Raw genomic sequence first — 17,443 nt, 5'->3', positions numbered from 1 at the left:
AATGGAAGTGACCATTCAAACAGAAGACAGGGTGTGAAATATAACTGATGAAGATGGAGGGTGAGGCAGACGATGCGTGCAGCAAGAGTCTGACACATGCAGCAGAGACACATACGGTGTCTTTATGCTGGAAAGTTGCTTCTCCTGTCAGTGACAGCCAGGCACAATGCAACGATGTGTCGTTGGTAAACACGCGATTGCCTGGATAAATGCTCAGACTGGCCATTAAGGCTAGAAATGGTCCACAGTGGTCACCGCTGGCTCATTGCTGCTTTTACTGCTGTGGCTCTGGAGGTCCAGCGGGTGGCCCATTACTTCGACCCCTCGCTCTGCGTGTTTGTGAACAGTGCACGCCTCCTCCTGCGTGCTCCATGTATATAATGTAAAATGCAGCATATATGTTTAGAACTACTGCATCACCATCGCACTGCTATTTGGAAAATAGTGAAAATGGGATTTTTGATTTATAGATCACGCCGTGTTAATTTCAATCATTTGAACGCGCAGACGAACCCGTTAATAAAGGTCAATGAACTGAACTGGAGAGACAGAGGGAGGGAGGGAGGGAGGGGACGTACGGGGAGAGGGAGGGAGGCAGAGAGACCCTGGCGGACAGAAGCAGAGAGGGAGGTTGGACCGGGAACAATAGAGAGAAACGAAGCCTACCCTGAACACCAAACAAACCGAGAGGGCGACAAAAAGAAAGCAAACCACATCGGGTGATGGAGGGAGAGCGAGCTAAGCGAAGGACATGTGAGGAATAAAGACGCGAGGATCTTTCCCGAGCGGTGGGCTTTATTCCCGTCTTTCTTTGTCACTGGATAGTAAAACGGATTCCGGTATGAACCCAGCAGAAGCGGCCGAGGAGGCGCCCAGCGACCCCGACACTGATGCCTTCTACAAAACAGGTAGGAATCGGAGCTGATCTCTCCAAATCTAAGACAAAAGCATCACACCCGAGATCAATTTGAGCCAGAGCCGCCCGAGCAAGCGCACGAAAGCAAGAGAGCGAGAGCAGAAATGTGCAGAAAATCAGCTGGAAGCTGCACTAGCAGATGGGAGGCAGCTGCAAACATTCTGCTTCAAATAAGCAGAAACGTTGCGCTGTTTGAGGCTTTTACGCGGATCTACAGTGTCGTGTTGATTTCCGTGCGTGTGTTAGCTGATGCTGTGGGTCTACAAAAGAAGGAAGAATCATGGTGGGATCACATCAGATCAGCAGCTGAAAGGCTCAGGAAAAAATGTCCAGCGTGCTACAAATGGCAGTTTGTGGGAGAAGACTGTGTGTTTGTGCTGATACATGGACAGAAGGCACAAGATGACTGAGTCCAAATAACTGGTCTGCAAGCACATGCTGTCATCATGGAGACAGCTCATTACGGTGTCATTACATTATACTTCCAAAGCGTTTTAAGATCATTACAAAAGCAGACAGCAGATCATTTCTGGTATCTTTTATGACGCTAAAGGCTGAAGCAGATATTAGCAGAGCGCCATGGCCACCTCTGATTATTACATAGTGGATCCTGATCTCTGCTCAGCTTTGACAAGATCTCCAACACCACTGGCTGAACTGCAGCTCCAAGCCCTCCACCATGTTTTAGTTAGTTGTTAGACACTTGCTGTTGTACGCCGAACACGCTGGATTTAAACCTTCATGAGATCTGCTGCCGTGGCAGTCTTTTCTTCTTGTTTCTTTTCCTAAAGAATGACTTGTTGACGGAGGCTGCGTTTGTTACCTGTTAAAGTTCAGGTGCTGGTTGCTGGGTTTGGGCCATTAACTCAGCTTTCATCACTCTGAATTTCTTGGCTAGCTTTGCATGAACTCAGTTTTATACCAAACAAATCACAACAAGGCGCTTAGCATGCTGTTTGTGGAGAATCTCACAAAGAGCTGAACTTCTGTTAGCAGTATGATGCAGTTGTTTCCATCCTGGATGCAGATTGCATTTACTATAGTGCTCCTGTCCTTTAATGCAATAGAAATCCAACCAATGCTCATGTCTGCTCCTGAAAAGCTGTATCGCTCCACAGTTTTCCTTCTCCTGCACCTGGACTAAATTCAGCTGATTGTTTTAGAAGTGCACAGGAAGGAAACAACCATTATTGTTTCCTTTTTTATCTGCCTGGTGTGCAGTTTGTGCTTGTCAAACTGGGTTATCTTTGGAATATTTTATAGATTCAATTAAAGAAATGGGAATCAATTATGGGATTTTTGTGAGCGACTGTCCGAAGAAAACGTTTGAAAGACATCCATAAAGCCCGGACAATAATTGCTCCAGACCACTTTATAAAATGAAAGTCTTGGAAGTAAACTGAGGGCTGGCTGAGACTTTTGCACAGTACTGTGTGGCTTCAGGTGTGTGACACAGTTTCCCACACTGGGATGTGACACATGCTGGGGTGCACTCAATGAACACCAGTTTTGGTACCAAGAGAACAAGTCATGTAAAGATGCCAGCTGTGCGGCAACACTGGCCTTATTTACAGAGACAACACGTATGTCAGAGCGCTCGTTTACAGTTCAGCATGCCAACGAAACTCCTGGCTGACCCCCTCCATACATCACTGGATATTAGATTTTCTCACCATCTGCCCTCAGACTGTCAGGCTGAGCAAGTACATATCCTCCATCCTCCCTCTGAGCACCGGAGCCCCCAGAGGCATAGTGCTGTGCCGCTTTCTGTATTATCCATAGTCATCATAGCCACGGAGGACACCGCTGTACAGCACGACATGTCATTTCTCACATGGCGACACAAGAGGCTGATGTAAAAATCTAAAAGCACTAAAACAGTTTATTGTGTAATTTAGGAGTTTGGGACTCTGGATGCTTGAACGCTGACAAACTGAGTAGCTGCTGTTTCTGATGCCCTGGTGTTTTGTCAGTGTTGGATTCAAATCCCTGTTTCTATAATACAGCATGTTGTGTTGTGAAGTGTAAACGGTCACAGGCAGAGCCAGAACAACCTTCTTCTTCGTGATGTTGAGGCTCTCTCGCTGATCCTTATTGGCTCGTTTCTGGAATAGTTTGGGAAAAATTAAAAAATTGGTTTCTCAGTTTAACTTCTCAACAAAGTTAAAACTGCTTAGATACTCATTTAGCTTTTACTATTTAAACATCAGAGCGTAGTCATCCTTTCTTTTGTGAGCAATAAAAAACAAGTATTTGGGCTAAACTGCATCTCTGTGTCTGAACAGTTGTGAAGATCCTTGTCCTGTAGGTGTTAGACTGTTAGACTGACAAGGACGAAATCAGAGATGGCGCTGTTCCACTTCATTTCTAAATCCAGTTCCACTTCTTATTCTACCAGTAAACTGCTCGTACATCATGTTTCTGTCTCTAAAAAACAAGAAATTATCCTTTAAACCTGGCGCGTGTCTAAAATGTCCTTTGCATCCATGATGGCTTCGTGTTGGGGGCTGGATTCAGTCTGCTGTCAGACATGTGAGCCTCACGGTGATTCTACAGCTTTTCTTTGTTTAGTTTATTGAATGAGGGAACAGTATGAAACAAACCCTCAATAAATTCTGTTTTTATGTATCAAGACTTAATAAAATCACCTGACACGACCAGTTCTTACAACAAGTGACATATTACATCCTGCTGTTATTGAACAAAAATGGAAACAAAAATAAAAGTTTACTAAGAGGGTGTGCAACAGCTGCCCATCAGTCAGGGAGGGCTCGTGCGGTCGCTTCCAAACCACTCCACAGTGAGAATGATTATCCACCAGTGGGAAAGTTCAACACAGTTTCCAGTCATATTACAAACAGTGTAAGTGCTTGTGTTGTTATAAAGATTAGAAGTGCGGCTGCACTGATGTGATGTGAGGCTTTGCTGCATCTGCACTCGTCCATCCGTCCATCCGTTCCCGACAGTGTAACGTGTAACGGTTACACGCACACCTCAGGGTTGCAGGGCGGCTGGAGCCTGTCGTACGCAGGCTGAGCTGCAGGGCGCACAGCTTGTCACAGGGATAACTGCAACAGCACAAACACGACTGCTTTGTTTGCAAACATTAATACTGACGTCAGATTACACATTCATCTGCTCTCACGTTAACATCATTCAGTTAAAGACCAAATATAAGGTCTGATATTACCACCGAAGCACCATTGGGTATTTCTGTTTCTATACATTGTATAATAATAATTGTAATATAATTGTACTATTATGTGTCACGAACCACACAGGAAATATAATTATGGAGATAATTAGTCCAGTTAGCAACTCTTCCTATTTAGAGATCATCAAAATTATTAGCAAAATGTGAAAAGTGGCTCATTTCTGTTACTTATTGACAGTTTTATTATTTTTCCTTTGGGACGGAAACAAAACAGGGAGGAGAAAATGGAGCATGTCATAGTAGCAACCTAGGCTGAACTCATATCTCTACACATCACTGTACACGCTGCTAATAACAAAATAATGTACTTTAATAAAATACTCATGACTGTTTTGACCGTTCACAGGTTTTAAATGTGATTTTTAACTTTAGTCTTTTCTTGTATCTGGTTGGAAAAAGCATTTCGCTGCCGGTTGTACTGTGTGTGTCTGTGTTTGTGACAAAAATGAGTTCTCAAGGAATGAAGCCATTTTTCCATGAAGCATGTGTACTAGTACATATGAAGCTAAATACATCCTCTAAGAGAACATTGTCCCGGAGTCTTTGTAGTTCTGTAAATGACCAAAGCAGGTGAGAGCGCCTGACGTCCGCCCACGCCGTCTCTACCTGTGCCGGGTCGTAGCTAATAGTTTTCCCGTGCAGTGTAATAAGGAGGCAGATTAGGTGATTCTGTCCATCATTTGTAATGATCTGATGATTGCTGTGTCTCCACTCTGACTCTCTTTGGGGTCTCACAGGTTTTAATCTTGTGTGAGGTTGAGCCTTTCCCAAATGTAGTTTCTTATCGTTCCATCTAATCGTATACTCTGGAGAGCATCAGCAGGCCACGTGTCTCATTTAGGCAGAATAATAATAAACTGTGAAATTAGGCAAAGCTAACCCACTGTGTGTTAAATGTGACCCCAGGTCTGCCTCCTGCCCAAAGGAACCGAGACATCATCTCCTCCCTGTAAACAATGACAGAGTTCCTGCTTATTTCTGTTTACTCACTTGAAGTTTATTTCAGTTCAGTTTTTGGGTGATTAGGATACCCGGCCATCGTATTGATTTAGATTCACTTCACTGGTCTGATAACCTTGTAGGGTGTAAAGTTAATGGGCAGAACTGGGATTCTGGAGCTCTTCTTTCCTCATAATGAGGCAATAATAATAATCGGTCCTTTGTTTTGTTTCTATCCTATCGATGGGAGGTCTGATGGACGTAACAAGTGTTTAATGCTGTCTTCATAATGTTTCAGAATAATCTTTGAAGGTTTATTCGACTTCCTGTGGTTCATGGATTAAATAAAGCATCTCTAATCTTACTTGTTGGTCTGCGTTGGGATCTTGATCAGATTTCTAGGTTTGTTTTGCAAATCTCAGTTTCAAAATCCAGTATTTGTTTTAAATTTCTCTTTTTTTTCGTGACTTTGCTTAATGTTTTCACCAGCTTGTCATATTTTGCTCTCCTCACCTTCCTGTGTAGGCTCTTTTCTCTTAGTGGCTTTGTCTGTATCCCACACAAGACTTGGACATATTGTCCATTTCACTCTCCCTAATGCCACCCTTGATTTCCTTTATAGCTAATTTGTTGTTTCGGATACTAATATTAGGCCTCCTTTATTTATGTTATTCGGATGAATCGTTACATAAACGAGCGGCCCTTTACTCTGAGTGAACTCAGTTAAGTAACAAGTGGAGTTTTTTTCTAAAGCATGCCTCCAAAATGAAACATGCTCGTCAATGAAGGACCAAGATTGTCTGTCACTTTCTGACAGCTGTGACGAGCCTATGCAAGCTGTCGACAGTCCTACTTTTCCTGCCTCACGTTTCCTTAAACACGTCAAAGTTAAGAGAAGAGGAAGTCAAAGTGGCCGTTCGAGGTCTTCTCTGTTTGCGCAGTCGTCGGTGGCTCCTTGACCTGGACCCCACGTCTTTGCATGCTTCCTGCGCACCGGTGCATATTTTTCCACAGCATTTGGAAACAGATCCTCCTTTAATGCTCTCTCTATACCAGAGTGTTCTCTGCTGTCTTCTACAGTTTGGGATTTGCAGTCGTGACTGAAGTTGCCCACGTGAATCTTCTCCTTATTCCAAGCTGCTTTCAGAACCATGTGTTTGGCTGTAAGCTCTTGAAGGTTAACACTGTTCTTGGGGGAGCACTGGGTCATGGTTTGTTTACTGGGGACAAACCATGAGGTATTTTATTTTTAGGTCAGGGTCCTGTGGTAGCTGGAGCTCAGTGCTCAAGAAAGTCTCAATGAACTGTAGCACCAAGTTTCCCACCTCCCCTCCTCTGCTCCAAAAATACACGTGCTGTTTCTTCTTGACTATATCAGTAAGGTTGTGTTGCTTGGCCCTCTTCAGCCCCTCTACCTGTTCCATGTGGGTCTCAGCTTCTTCTGCTTTGCTTCATTGCTGATTATTTGTCCTGTGTGTTTAATTTTCTATTTAACTCTTCATTGTCTCATGGTTATTTCCACCATGCCATACTTCTACTACCGTTCCATGCCGCTTCTAGCTCGGTCCACTGTTGTGTTGTGGTGCTTTTCTATTCATTGGCTTTTACAGAGAAAAATGTCATATATGAAAATAGCTTGAAAATCGTTTTTGTGAGACTTAAACTTTGTATCTGGACAAAAAGAAAATAATATTATGAAGAATTAAGAATCTTTAACACTCTAAGGCACAGCCGTACAGTACAGTGGAATGTTATGCTAATCAGCAGTTTATAAATAGGATGCTCAATTATCAGACGGAAACAGGAAGTAACACAGATGCATTCATACCTACACACATGCAATCAGAGAGCAGTGTCTGAGTGTTTATCAGATATCTGACGCCAGCTGTCTCTCAATAGCTGCTACTGTTGCTATGCTACCAGAATAATAGCAACTTTGTATGTATTTATTAACATAACAGCAGAACTTGTGACGTCATTCTGCTCTTTGTTTTACAAACACATGAAGCACATGAAGACCAGCTTCTGTAGCTACGTTGTTAAAAGCAGCAGCACAACATTCTTGCTGAATGACAGTTTTTATGTCAAGTCTGCTTCTTCATGCTGACACACTCTACCTATTCACACCAGACCCATTCCCACTATGCTCCTCATATTCCAGAAGCGAGGAGTCGAGCGAGCGCTTGTATGCATGAGAAGGTAATTAGAGTTAATTTTCTCAGCTAATCTGTCTGTAGCCATGGAGACGTTTAGAAACGATAAAGGGTGGCAGCTGCTCCAAACAAAGTTCACTTGGAAATTTCAGTAAGATCACAGATAGCATAATGTAGCAGCGGTTAGCTTTGTCACCTCACAGCCACACGGTTCCCTCAGCTCTTCCAGTGTGATTCTGCCAGTTTACTGGTCTGCTCCTTGAGAGCATCTCAGTAAATTATTCATTTTAGCACAATTGCTCGGCACCAAGATGGTTCCTTTCAGTGTTGAGCTGGAAGTGTACACACAGAATTGTGTGTAATGCCAGGAAACGGGAAGTTTCTTTGTTTTAATAGACACACTTCACAGTTTGTGCGTCATGATCATTTCCACTTGTTGCAAGCAGCCTTTACCTAACAGTGATATCATCAGTGATAACTGTGGAGCCGCCACCAAGGCATAATAAACCACGCCAAGAAAATTATAGACACTACAAACTGTTTAACATTATAGATGGGCATAACTGATGCTGTCTATTTCAGGCTTTTATGCTGTGGTATTATTACTAGCAACTACCTTAATAATATCAGACCACTAATCAGCTCGTTTATTTTTTAAAATACTCTTTTTTGGCATTTTGCCTTTATTGGACAACAAATTGTCCGTGGGTCAGACTCAAACCTGCCACCCTGCTGGCCATGTGGCACGTGGGCGCCTGCTCACCCAGTGAGCTAAAGCTACACGCATAACCTGATAGTTAAAGGGCTAACGTTAAGGTGTAACATCGTAATAGTTACAATAGATGTTTTTGATCCGTAACAAATTTAAGAATGAAAAGACACTGTGTGTGTGTGTGTGTGTGTGTGTGTGTGTGTGTGTGTGTGTGTGTGTGTGTGTGTGTGTGTGTGTGTGTGTGTGTGTGTGTGTGATACAGATGCATTACATGGGTGAATGAAGCTTCGAGCCAGGTGAACCTTGACTATAAGCACTTTGAGAGGGGTCAGAGTTTATGCTCAGTGTTTGACAGCCTGATGTCAGGGCTGCTGTTTAAATCAGTTCTGACTTTACTGAGTTTTTTCTTCCGTTCATTTTCCATCTTCTTCTGATAGTAGTACTTGTCCTGATCTATGGAAAGGACAAATAAGGACAAAATTAGCCATTGCTCTGTTGTTTCTTGTTCACCCTTCTTAAATATCTTCAGTGTCGAAGAGCAGAACGATTATGGAAGATCACACGTTTGGTTGTCCATTGAAAATATTGTAAAGGACTCATCCATTCCTACAGTGAGAAAGAGAAAGAGGCTAGATCTTCTTATCTCAACAATCTTGAGAAGAATAATCCCAGCGTGTTATTTGGCACCATTAACAGCAAAGTATCTCATGCACCTCAGCACGCTCTGGTCATCCTCTCATCAACTTATGATGAGTGTACCTCGCAATTGCCAGAACATGACGGGCTTGAGATCCAAAATCTCCTTAACTTACAACACTGATGCTCTTTACAAGAAAGGTCAGAGCAGACTCATCAGGAAGGCCAGCTCTGGGATGCCCCGTCGACCCACTGCAGGTGGAAGAAGACAGAAGAACAAACATAGCATCAGTCATGGACGATGTCTCCCAGCCCACACATGAAGCTCCTTCACTGACACACTGCTGCATCCTCGGTGCACAAAGGAGCAAGGATGCTCTTTGCTCTTTTTAATAAATGTTTCTTGCGCTGTAATTGTCCCCTGCACAGTCTCTTATTTTATTGTTTTTAATTTTCTAGTCTTTACTTTTGGGTGAATCTGCATGCTCCATCTGCCTGTCACTGCTGGAACACCTGAATGTCCCCAGTGAGGGACAATAAAGGATAATTCTATTCTATTCTATTCTATTCTATTCTAACTTCCTCTCCTTTAGAAGATTTCCCTAAGTGGCAGGAGTCGTTTACTTTATTCCCTCATCATCCTCAGTACAGATATTCTGCTTCCTGTCTTTGGAGTGTTACGGGTACAACCACACCCAACATCCAAGGATTCAGTTCAATTCAATGTTATTTATACATTGAATCACAACAACAGTCGCCTCAAGGTGCTTTTATATTGTAAGGTAGACCCTACAATAATAGATACAGAGAAAAACCCACAATCATATGACCCCCTATGAGCAGCACTTTGGTGACAGTGGGAAGGAAAAACTCCCTTTTAACAGGAAGAAACCTCCAGCAGAACCAGGCTCAGGGAGGGGCGGGGCCATCTGCTGTGATTGGTTGGGGTGAGAGAAGGAAGACGGGACAAAAGCCTTGTCTAGGATGAGCTTGTGTGTCCAGCACATCCCACAGCTGCTCAACTGGATTAAGATCTGGGGAATTTCACTGCCAGGTCACACCTTCAACCATTCCTGAACTATTTTTGCTTTGTGGCAGGGAACATTATCCTGTTGGTATCCATCAGGGAATACCATTCCCATGAAATGTCACATCCAAATTGATGGTAGAGCATTGCCCAAAACATTACACTGCTCGACAGCTTGTCTCTGTGCTAGGTATTCTGCAGCTACACTCCAGGCACACACCCTTGCATCCACGTGATGTAAAGAAAGCGTGATTCATCAGACAGGCCACCTTATTCCACCCCTTCTTGAGCCAGTTTGGATACCTGTGTCTAATGGAGGATCTTACAGCGGTGAACAGGGCTCAGCGTGGGCAGCCTGACTAGTCTGCGTCTATGCAGCCCCATACACAGCAAAATTTGATGCACCATGTATTTGGACACCTTTCTATCATAACCAGCTTTTTGGCAGTTTGAGCCACAGTAGCTCATCATTTGGCTCACTGCAAGCATCTCAAAGACATGAAATCTAGTTCCACTGATTGTTAATGACTGACTCATTGCACTGTGGGAACCCTGAGTAGACCCCTGACTTCCTTTTTCACCATAATGCAAGTCTTCCCTTGAGCTTGTGCTGAACTGTAACAATAGCACTGACATATTGACCTTTGTTGTGTTTTCCTTATTGATCTTATGCCAACAATTTATTTTCTTTGAGATTTATAGCAAGTGGAGTGTCCTGTTTCTTTAAGTGAGACCTCAGTCCTGAGTCATGGTGAGGAAACCTGGGAGGAGGAGCTACATATCTATTATTGAAGAGTGTGTGTGTGTCAGGGTGGGGGTGGGGTGTATGCCACTTTCATTGGGAACAATAAGACGCTCCTGAGGAGAGAGTTAGGGATTCCCTCCTTCCTCCATCTCTCATTGTCTTCCACTCGCACACCCAGTGTCAAGTACAGTGGCAGATGGGTGTGAAAATGAAGTGTGTGTGTGTGTGTGTGTGTGTGTGTGTGTGTGTGTGTGTGTGTGTGTGTGTGTGTGTGTGTGTGTGTGTGTGTGTGTGTGTGTGTGTGTGTGTGTGTGTGTCTGTTGGACAGACAGTCAGAAACAGAGAGAGGGGAAGGAGATGCAGCTTAACTGGATTAGCTCTTATTACTCACCAGGGGACAAGCAAAGCAAAGGGTGAGAGGAAGAAGGGGAGACAGGGAGAGAAAGAGGGAGAGAGGGGGTGTTAAATAGATAAATACAAAGAAAGGATTTCCTCTCCTCCCCCTTCTCCTTTTGTCTCCTCCCTCCTTTAAAAGCTTTCTAGTCTTTGGACAGCTGCAGCCATATGGTGTGTGCATGTGTGTAAGTGTTAGTGTAATGAGCATCCGTTTGGACTGTAATCAATCACAGAGACATTTTATAGACATGTATGTGAGTGTGTGAGTGTGTGTGTATGTGAGTGTGTGTGTGAGTGTGTGTGTGTGTGAGTGTGTGTGTGTGAGTGTGTGAGTGTGTGTGTGTGAGAGTGTGTTACAAGCTGATTAGTAGTGCCAGCTAATAGATTGTGTGAGCAGGTATTTGCCTTTGTCAGTGTGTGTGTGAGTGTGTGAGTGTGAGAATGTGTGTGTGTGTGTGTATGTGAGTGTGTGTGTGTGTGAGTGTGTGTGTGAGTGTGTGTGTGTGTGAGTGTGTGTGTGTGTGAGTGTGTTACAAGCTGATTAGTAGTGCCAGCTAATAGATTGTGTGAGCAGGTATTTGCCTTTGTCAGTGTGTGTGTGAGTGTGTATGTGAGTGTGTGTGTGTGTGAGTGTCAGAGAAAGGAAGCTGTTATCATGACTGACAGACTAGAACAGAGCTGCTAAAAGCCACTGACAGGCTGTTAAGATCGTTTCTATAATATCATTATAGAAAATAGAAAGTTCTATAGCCTACAGACAGACGGCCTAAATCCAGAATGTATTTGACTGTAGAAAGCTGCGATAAGTTGGGGGTCTTTTTTTCTTTTTTCATGCATTTAAACATTGGCATTCTTCAGAGAGTCGGATTTGTCCAGTGCAGAGCAGAGATTTGTCCTGTGGCTCTTCTAAGTTGTACCATACATTTGTGGAGTGGCTGTTTGGTTTCTCCTCTACAGAGGTCACAGAAGCACTCATCCTATGTTGTTTAATGTGTGTTTGGGAGTTTAGTCTATGGGATGTCAGAGGTCGATGTACTTGGATGTCATGCTTGGAGAAAATTCTTAGTTTCTCTGATAAACCTGCGACATAAAGTTGACAGTGTTATTCAGTTTGTCATTCTGTTTTCTCCTTGTTCAGTTCAATTCAATTGTATTTATATAGCCAATTTACATCAACAGTCACGTCATGGTGCTTTATATTGTGAGGTACAGAGCTACAATAATAAAGAGAACCCCCAACAATCAGGCCACTCCCTCTGAACAAGCACTTTGGCGACAGTGGGAAGGAAAAACGTCTTTTTAACAGGAAGAAACCTCCAGCAGAGCCAGGCTTATAATCAATAGTTATATTCTTGACTTAATAAGCTGAAAACTTAAAAACATGTAAAGCAGGAAAAAATAATCAGATTACTATGATAAAACTAATAATAGCAAAAGATTCTCTCAGCTGAATAAAGATTTGTTACATTTGAAACAAAAATAAGAAACATTATTTCTGCGTTGGTTCCATTTGTAGCTTTTCTGTTCTGCTTCTGTCACTGGGAATAAAACGGTCCGTCAGTCTCTGCAGTATCTTGTTAACTGCACATGACCTGATTTCAGTGGTCAGTGTTCATCTGTTGTGTTTTGTCATTTTTGTGCTCTTTCTAGTGTCCAACATTTCTTTCATTCTGTGTGTTTAAAATTTTTTAAACGCAAAGTTGGTAATTTTTTAATTTGAATGAATATTTGAGTTTTGAGCTATTTAAAAGCAAAAAAGGAAAAAATAAAGTGACGTTGCTGTCATCTGGTTAGATGGAAGAAAGATGCCAAGCGGCTTTACTTTACCAAGTGGATCATCATGGCCTTGCCATATTGGTCCATTTGATTGACCTTTATTATAATTATGTATTTATTTGATTTGATTTTCGGTTGTTACAGCCGGGACAGACATGACTGGGGGATAGGACAGGGAGGAAGAATGAAAGATAGAGAGGGAGAGAGAGAAAAACATACAAAGCATATATAATGCTTTGTATGTTGTTCAGTATATTTCTATGCAAAACAAGAGGAATTTCTATACAGAGCAGTATATTCACAGTTTAAACCAGATATTTACACTTTAGGGAGAAAACATAAAAACATTTTTTACTATTAAACATCAATTTAGAGTAAACTTGTTTTGTTTTGGTTAAATAAATATTGAAATATCTTTTGAATTAGTTAAACGTCAGAATAAAGAGAGACAGAGCTTCTATTTTATATACCAGTAGGCGGCAGGGTAAAGTGTCTTGCCCAAGGACACAACGACCAGGACAGAGAGCCCAGGGATCGAACCGGCGACCTTCCGGTTACAGATGCGATTCCCAACCCCCTGAGCCACGGTCGCCCCAAAAGTGCCTCTGTGCCGTCTTTCAGTCCAGCTTTGTCCAGCCACTGGTAGGATTTCTGGATATCAGCCACCTCCTCTATCTGCCGGTGGTACATACCGTGCAGGGGCCTGTCCTTCCATGATGGTTCCTCGTCTCCCTCCTCTTTCTTGGGTTTCTGCTGCCTGAGGTATTCACTGAGCACTCGGTCAGTTGGGGCCATCTTCCCAATGTATTCTTGGATGGTCGTTGTCTCATCCTGGACTGTGGTGCTGACACTCACCAGTCCCTGGCCCCCTTCCTTCCGCTTAGCGTACAGCCTCAGGGTGCTGGACTTGGGGTGAAACCCTCCATGCATGGTAAGGAGCTTTCTTGTCTTTATGTCAGTGGCTTCTATCTCCTCCTTTGGCCAGCCTATTACCCCAGCAGGGTACCTGATCACGGGCAGGGCGTACGTGTTGATGGCCCGGATCTTGTTCTTACCATTCAGCTGACTCCTCAGGACTTGCCTGACCCTCTGCAGGTACTTGGTGGTTGCAGCTTTTCTAGCGGCCTCTTCATGGTTCCCATTCGCCTGCGGGATCCCCAGGTACTTGTAACTGTCCTCTATGTCTGCAATGTTGCCTTCTGGTAGTTCAATCCCCTCAGTTCTGACTACCTTCCCTCTCTTTGTTACCATCCGACTACACTTCTCCAGTCCGAACGACATTCCAATGTCATTGCTGTATAGCCTGGTAGTGTGGATCAGTGAATCGATGTCTCGTTCACTCTTGGCATACAGCTTGATGTCATCCATGTACAGGAGGTGGCTGACAACTGCTCCGTTCCGTAGTCGGTATCCGTAGCCAGTCTTGTTAATGATCTCACTGAGGGGGTTCAGGCCTATGCAGAACAGCAGTGGGGACAGAGCATCTCCTTGGTAGATCCCGCACTTGATGGTGACTTGTGCTATGGGCTTGGAGTTGGCCTCTAGTGTTGTACGCCACATCCCCATTGAGTTCCTGATGAAGGCTCTTAGGGTCCCATTGATCTTGTACAATTCTAGGCATTCTAGTATCCAGCTGTGGGGCATTGAGTCATAGGCCTTCTTGTAATCAATCCAGGCAGTGCACAGGTTGGTCAGTCTGGTCTTGCAGTCTCGGCTGATTGTTCTGTCTACCAGTAGCTGGTGTTTTGCGCCTCTGGTATTCTTGCCAATTCCTTTCTGTGTCCCGCTCATGTATTGACCCATGTGCCTGTTCATCTTAGCCGATATGATGCCTGACAGGAGCTTCCATGTAGTACTGAGGCAGGTTATTGGTCGGTAGTTGGAGGGGACCGGTCCCTTCTTGGGGTCCTTGGGGATCAGGACCGTCCGGCCTTCGGTTAGCCATTCCGGGTGTCTCTCGTTAACTAGCAGCTGGTTCATTTGTGCTGCCAGACGCTCGTGGAGTGCAGTCAGCTTCTTCAGCCAGTAGTCATGAACCATGTCGGGCCCTGGTGCTGTCCAACTCTTCATACTGGAGACCCTTTCTTGGATATCTGCCACTGTAATGGTTACTGGACCCTGTTCAGGGAGGTCGCTGTGGTCTGCCCTCAGATCCACTAGCCACTGAGCATTGCCGTTATGGGTTGCGTCCTTCTCCCATATGCTCTTTAACAAATATGTTTTTATATTTATCAACCTAAAAAAAATAAACATTTAGTCTGATTTGATGTTACAATTAAAAAAGTGTTTTTATCTGAAGAGTTTGTAAATATCTGGTTTCAATTGTATATTTCAAATCAAATCAAATCAAATCACTTTTATTGTCACATCACATGTGCAGGTACACTGGTACAGCACATGTGAGTGAAATTCTTGTGTGCGAGCTTCACAAGCAACAGAGTTGTGCAAAATACAAGAATGGCCACATCTGAAACTAATAAATATATGTACAATATATATATATGCATACAGTATATGCATTTCTGGATGTGTATACTAAATATGTTTTTCTGCGTGTGTGTGTGTGTGTGTGTGTGTGTGTGTGTGTGTGTGTGTCTACATATTTTACAAATTAAATAGAGTAAACAATAAAATATATAAAAATATACAGAGTTGAATATGTGCAAAACAGTGGCATTACTGTACAGTATGGAGTGCATAATGTTGAAGTTCCAGTAGTGAAGCTGAGGTGTCTATGACGTGTTCAGCAGTCTGATGGCCTGGTGGAAGAAGCTGTCTCTCAGTCTGCTGGTACGGGACCGGATGCTGCAGAACCTCCTTCCTGATGGAAGCAGTCTGAACAGTTTATGGCTGGGGTGACTGGAGTCCTTGATGATCCTCCCCGCTTTCCTCAGGCACCGCTTCCTGTAGATGTCTTGGAGGGAGGGAAGCTCACCTCCAACTATCCGTTCAGAGCACCGCACTACTCTCTGAAGAGCTTTGCAGTTGTAGGCGGTGCTGTTGCCATACCAGGTGGTGTTGCATGCAGTGAGGATGCTCTCAGTGGCACAGTGATAGAAGGTCCTGAGGATGCGGATATTTGATGATTGTCAGCACAAAGAGGGAGAGAGAGGAACAGAAAGGAAGAGAGAGAGAGGAACAGAGACAATTCTGATGGCTAAAGATCCAAACGGGACAGGCAAAAGAAAAAATATTTGTATCATAGTTATTGTTCCTCAAGCTGTGCAACGAGTCCCTGTGGCACTTTGATCATTTGGTGATGTTCTAATAGGAGGAATCATTAATAAACATTGAAATAATGGCTCTTAAACCACATAGAAGCAGACATAAAGACGTACATTACATTCACAATATAATTTGTGGGGAGAGAGTTGAGAATAAAAAGGACAAGGGAAAACTGACCCTTCACAGAACAAGGACAAACACATGACACCTAAGACAGGAACGTTGCCAAACTTCTGATTAAAGGTGTGTCCATATAGGAGGTCATTTGAACCCACGCAGTGATCACAGATCAAAGAAAGTTAATTACATTTGGCAACTTCAAGCACTGATGAGAAAACTTACCTCAGGTAACCTGAAGTGGTTCAGATTGACACTTTTTTCAGTTTGGAGAGGAGCAACTGAAGTAACTCCCAATGAGAGCGCAGGATGCCATTTAATTAACACACGACACAGTTTTATATTCATTACGCAGACAACAGAACCTGGGATGTCTGCATGTACAGGAAAGAAAAGAAGAAAAAATGCTTCAGCTCTTCTGATTGTTGTTCCTTTTGTTGTTATAAGAAGCAGTTTAAGGAAAGGCACTTTTTGCCCAGTTGCTGGTTCGAGTGTAAATGCATGTGCGTGTAGATATGAACAATTTAGTGCGACGGGTTGAACAGAAGGGTTGTCTCAACAGCTTAGACTTGTTGATGGCTCGGGTTTGAAACGATTTACTGGTCCCTCTGTGTCCAAACGTCTCTTATCCTGTAATCCACAGTAGAAAAACTTCACTGACAGCTCTTAGTTTAAAAGAAACAACTGTGTTTGGGCTTTGTGTGTGAGTTCAAATAAAAATCAAGTCTTTGTTGTTGGTACAGCTGAAAACTGGCAAACAGAAGTAAAATGTTGCTACTTAAAAAACAGATTTGTCCAAAATAGTAATAATAATAATATGTCAGTTTTGTGTTTCTTATCTAATGGTGGCAAAATGTGGGTGATACATACATATACACACTACAACATACTGTGCATGAATGCATCTGTGAGGACAGAGCCAGAGGCGTAAAACTGCTGATGTTAACTTATTGCTCCTGTTACAAGTCGAGTGTGGACGGCTGACTGAGGAGATCATAAATAAAATAAAAATACATTTGACGTGCCAGTGCCCTGAAATTCCACAGAAAGTTCTTGCATGTTTGACAAATCCAGGGAACTTAGAGGGAAATCCTGGAATGCCTGTTTCCACTCCATCATAATGCTGTTTTTATGAAGCAGGACATCAGCTCCCAGGCTGACAAACTGTTTTTCCTCTTGACTTGAAGTGGACAGGAAGGTCAGACATAGTGCAACGGAGCAATATGGTTTTAAGTGTTTTTGGGGTACAACTTCTTTGTATTGATCTTCTATAGCCCACTTTCTTCGTCTTCTACTTTTGGCTGTTGTTTAACGGGTTACCACAGCAGATCACCTGCCTCCGTCTCACCGCAGCATCCACTATCGCTCTAGCATCTTCTGCATGTGAGCAAACTACCCCCATGAATCTCTTCTGTGGTCTTCCTCTCTGCCTGGCAGCTCCATATTTAACATCCTTTGTCTAATGTATTTACTATCCCTCCTTTGCACATGTCTAAAGTATCTCAGTCTTGTCTCACTAGCTGTCTTAAGACGGCTCAAGATGAGCTGCTCCTCTAGTTCTTCTGATCCCGTCCATCCCGGCTCCTC

At 43.3% G+C, this 17,443-nt stretch overlaps 1 protein-coding gene across 5 annotated transcripts in view; it reads left to right on the top strand.

Moving 5' to 3' along the window:
• The first annotated feature begins 595 nt into the window (after nucleotides 1-595).
• Nucleotides 596-17,443, top strand: part of kalrna (kalirin RhoGEF kinase a) — a 153,687-nt gene continuing 136,839 nt past the window's right edge. For 3 of the 5 annotated variants that reach the window (XM_080903834.1, XM_080903836.1, XM_080903835.1), the window contains exon 1: nucleotides 596-908. In XM_080903834.1, coding sequence (XP_080759960.1) covers nucleotides 842-908 — 67 coding nt within the window. In that variant the 5' untranslated portion in view covers nucleotides 596-841. The remainder of the gene's footprint in view (nucleotides 909-17,443) is intronic. The other 2 variants (XM_080903837.1, XM_080903838.1) reach the window with 2 other exon arrangements.

Source organism: Rhamphochromis sp. 'chilingali' (genome assembly GCF_963969265.1).
Source record: "Rhamphochromis sp. 'chilingali' genome assembly, chromosome: 14".
In the NCBI taxonomy this organism is placed as follows: Eukaryota; Metazoa; Chordata; class Actinopteri; order Cichliformes; family Cichlidae; genus Rhamphochromis; species Rhamphochromis sp. 'chilingali'.
The sequence above is the reverse complement of the archived record's forward strand: the minus strand, read 5'-3'. Positions and strand labels throughout refer to the sequence as shown.